Source organism: Helianthus annuus, chromosome 4 (assembly GCF_002127325.2).
Source record: "Helianthus annuus cultivar XRQ/B chromosome 4, HanXRQr2.0-SUNRISE, whole genome shotgun sequence".
NCBI classification, from domain to species: domain Eukaryota; kingdom Viridiplantae; phylum Streptophyta; class Magnoliopsida; order Asterales; family Asteraceae; genus Helianthus; species Helianthus annuus.
Genome location: NC_035436.2, coordinates 208,131,098 through 208,134,938, shown reverse-complemented (window position 1 = coordinate 208,134,938; position 3,841 = coordinate 208,131,098). Strand labels below are relative to the sequence as shown.

Genomic DNA, 3,841 nt, shown 5'->3' with positions numbered 1-3,841 from the left:
AATATGTTGTATTTGTAAGATTCTAAGAGGGTGTTTGGGGTTGAGTTTTGAAGGAGATTTTTAGATTATTGAGTTTTAAAATCGTAAATAATCAGTTTTGAGTGTTTGGGTAAAAAAATTAAAAAATTGATTATTTGCATTTAGAAAGTTACAAAACGCAGTTTTCCAAAAGCAGCTCCCCCCTACTACAACAAAACACTGTTTTCCAAAAATTGATTATTTGTGTTTAGAAAAAGATTTTCACTTGTTTATTTTTTTAAATATATATTTGCCAAACACTCAAATAGTTGATTATCTGATTATTGTGATATCAAGCAACATAATCAAATCCAAACACTATCTTTCAACATCACGTTTTGTTACAGTTAATTATCTGATTCTGATTATTCAAAACTCATAATCTATTTTCAAAAATCAACCCCAAACACTCTCTAAGAAGGAACCATATGTCTTTTATTTGGTTTTAAGCTAAAATGATTGAAAGTAAATCAAACAAAACAATTAAGGAGCCACTTACCAATGACCTCTAGCTCAAGTGGTATGAGGACTTGAGTTCTTCTTTGAAAACTCAAGTTCAATTCTCATTTGATGCAAAAAAGGAGTGAGGCACTGGTGGGCAGTGACAGGAGGCCCAAGGAAACCTGGGTTCGATCCTTGAGCCAACCGGGTTTACCGGTAATTTTACTGTGGTGCCTACGGGCAGGTGGGTTACCGGGTTTTCCCCGGAATTGGTGGTGGGCGACTAAGGTTACTCTCAGAGTATTCCGTTTGTCCAGTGGGTGCCCCGAGAGTACTCGGGATTGATTTGTTGCCATTCAAAAAAAAAATATGGAGCCACTAAATCTCTTCGAATTTGGTGATGTTTTTTTTTACGACCAATGAATAAACGTCTGGCCATCCAGGGTAACTCAATGCCAAAAGGCGATGATACGCCCGCGATTGCAGACAACGCTGGGTTACCCAAGCCTACCATCTTCAGTACGAGGAAAACATGTCGCTCGAAAATCCACTACGATAAAACCCGGTTGGGATCAAAATTTGAACTTGAGACTTGTGACCTTCGACCCGAATCTTTACTTCCCCTTCAATCTTAGGTGAGCTACATGTCATTGGCCGAATTTGATGATGTACTCTTGGTTTTTGTGATCTTATCCAACACCTTTAGATGGTTGGTCTTGAATAAAATGCTAGCTGGTTTGTTAAAAAAAGAGTAAAATGCTCGGATAGTCCCTGTGGTTTTGTAAAATAACACTATAGTCTCCAATTTTTGGAAATTACACTGGTGCTCCCTATGGTTTGATAGTTTATTATTCGGATAGTACTAGGAATGGATGTCCGTTAGTTTTTTCAGTTAGATTGGTATAAAATGACTAAATTACCCATTCTTTAATAAAATATTCAATTATGAGTCATTCTACTTTGAGAAAACCACATGTGCATTTTACTGTTAAAAAACAGCAATCGAGGAGCCAAAAATATTTTCTTAAATTTAATTATTAAATCAAACAAATGTAGAAGACGACGAGTGATATGTAAGGTGAAGAAACGAAAAGGGTCAAAGGAGAGAGAGGGCAATTTGAATCACAAGTTTCAACCACAAATTGGCATCCTCACTATCATCATCATCATCATCCATAAGTCGATTTGATCATCCACTCTGCTTGCTACTTGTCGGTAATTTATCCTTACTTACTCTTTTGATTTTGGGTTTGTGTTCTTGATCTAACTAACTGTTATACTTGGCTTGTCTGTATGTTTCAGATTCCCTTCGATTATTTTTAGTTTGGTTTTATCCACCCGATCACTTTGTTTTTCATGTCAATCAATCTGCCACTTACTTTCTTTGACCAATTGAGTTTGCCTGTATTTGACTTTTGCATCATTAGATTTATCCAAATGTATTATTATTATTGCAGCTGCAGCAATGGATATGGATTCGACTTCCGGTCTGTATCCATTGCATCGATCCAAGACTATTCACCTGGTTAGTTAGTAGTGCTCCCTCCAATTATTCATAAGTCTGTCTGTCTGTCTGGTTCTTTTAATAAATAAATAAATAAATAAATACATATTTCCAGGTTAGACATGCACAAGGGATTCACAATGTAATAGGAGACAAAGATTATAAAGCCTACATGTCCCCCGACTATTTCGATGCCCAGCTAACCCCTTTAGGCTGGCACCAGGTACCTGTATTCTTTTTATGATGCTACTTGTTGTCATTAATCATCATCATCTGCCCTCTTTTCTTTTCTTTTGTTTTGTTTATGTCAGTAGGTTGAAAATTTGCGCAAGCACGTCCATGCATCAGGGCTCGCCAAAAAGATTGATGTCGTTATTACATCTCCCTTGTTAAGGTAATAATAATACACTTTACTTTGCTTTGCTTCAATACTTTTGTTTTTGTAAATCGGTGTCTACTTTGTTTGTAGGACTATGCAAACAGCAGTTGGAGTCTTTGGTGGGGAGGGCTACACGGATACAGTGGATGCACTACCGCTGATGCTAGCAAATGTTGGAAACAGTGCTCGATCTGCAATTTCAAGCCTAAACTGCCCCCCTATTATCGCAGTAGAACTTTGTCGAGAACATTTGGTAGGAGGAGGTGTACTAACACAACAACTCAAGAGACATGTTGTTTTGAATATATCCTAGCTAGTGACGTTTTGTTTGCTTGTCAGGGTGTTCATCCTTGTGATCGTAGGAGAAGCGTCGGCGAATACCAATGCCTATTTCCGGCAGTTGATTTTTCATTGGCAAGTGCTGTTAAATGTTTTCTAGCTTATTGATGATGTTCAGTAAATTAATTGTGTCTTGTGATTTCAGATAGAGAGTGATGAGGATGTTTTATGGAAGGCTAATATAAGGGAGACAAGAGAAGAGCTTGCAATCAGGGGGAAAAAGTTCTTCGATTGGTCAGCAGCATATGTGAAGTTTTTATAATCTATAATTTTGATATGAGATGGCCTATTGACCAATACTATGCATGATTCAGGTTATGGACACGGAAAGAAAAGGAGATAGCTATTGTCACTCATAGTGGATTTTTGTTTCATACGTTAGCTACGTTTGGCAACGACTGCCACCCATTGGTCAGGAAAGAAATCACCAAACAGTAAGTCATCGTCAAACACCATTCCAACATTCTATTATGCAACTTGATACTATAACAAGTTAACAACGTGGTGCAGTTTTGCCAACTGTGAGCTTCGTTCCATGGTGATTGTTGACAAAAGGTGGATTTTCTTATTTCAACCTTTCTTTATTCAACTACTTTTTATTTTTGTTGTGTTTGGCATGGCTTTATATAACTATTCTTGATTCCTTGTTTATGCATTGTTACAGCATGTTAGGATCAGATTCATCAACGACTGATTATCCGGGAAGGATTCCGTCTGGACCAGATACCCCGAGCGACGAAAAAATTGCAAACGACAAGCCGGTTTCCGGTTCCACTTGAGGCGATCTCTCCTTCATAAGTTATTCATTTAGAGTCGTATTTTGTCTCAAAGCTGAAACATGGTAATGCTACATTTGATGTGAAATAATTCTGTATTAAGTTTTGATCGCATGATCGACATTTTTAAATGTTACTCCCCTGCAGTTCACTATAAAATTTATGCTGCTGTCTTAGAGTCCATTGTAGTTAAATAGAAACCAAAATGGTTACAGACATTGGCTGAGTGTCACTGGGCGGCCAATTCAATTGGAAGCCCTTTCTTTGCATTGCAGGTGAGTGACGTGCCGTGTCAGTACGGGTTCGGTTCAAAATGGGTTTGGGTCAGAATGGGTGGATAAACGGGTTCGGGTCAAAATGGGTTTTTGGTCAAAACGCGTCGTT

The 3,841-nt window shown here is 37.9% G+C and overlaps 1 protein-coding gene across 3 annotated transcripts; it reads left to right on the top strand.

The window, feature by feature from the left end:
• Positions 1 to 1,504: 1,504 nt before the first annotated feature.
• Positions 1,505 to 3,633, top strand: LOC110887021 (phosphoglycerate mutase-like protein 1). 3 transcript variants are annotated; one of them, XM_022134928.2, is made up of 10 exons: positions 1,505 to 1,674; positions 1,917 to 1,984; positions 2,079 to 2,186; positions 2,278 to 2,357; positions 2,433 to 2,595; positions 2,682 to 2,756; positions 2,827 to 2,915; positions 2,996 to 3,115; positions 3,192 to 3,236; positions 3,346 to 3,633. In XM_022134928.2, the coding sequence occupies exons 2-10, from the start codon at positions 1,925 to 1,927 to the stop codon at positions 3,458 to 3,460; spliced, it is 855 nt and encodes a 284-aa protein (XP_021990620.1). In that variant the 5' UTR covers positions 1,505 to 1,674; positions 1,917 to 1,924; the 3' UTR covers positions 3,461 to 3,633. The 3 variants fall into 3 exon arrangements, with proteins under 3 accessions (XP_021990620.1, XP_021990622.1, XP_021990621.1); XM_022134930.2 differs by lacking the exon at positions 1,505 to 1,674 and adding an exon at positions 1,676 to 1,707; XM_022134929.2 differs by lacking the exon at positions 1,505 to 1,674 and adding an exon at positions 1,707 to 1,750.
• The last annotated feature ends 208 nt before the right edge of the window (positions 3,634 to 3,841 follow it).

Coding starts and splice junctions, on each gene's coding strand:
- LOC110887021 (XM_022134928.2), top strand. CDS start 1,925: ATGGATATGGATTCGACTTCCGGTCTGTATCCATTGCATCGATCCAAG. Junction 1,985..2,078: donor GATCCAAGACTATTCACCTG/GTTAGTTAGTAG, acceptor ACATATTTCCAG/GTTAGACATGCACAAGGGAT. Junction 2,358..2,432: donor ATTACATCTCCCTTGTTAAG/GTAATAATAATA, acceptor CTTTGTTTGTAG/GACTATGCAAACAGCAGTTG.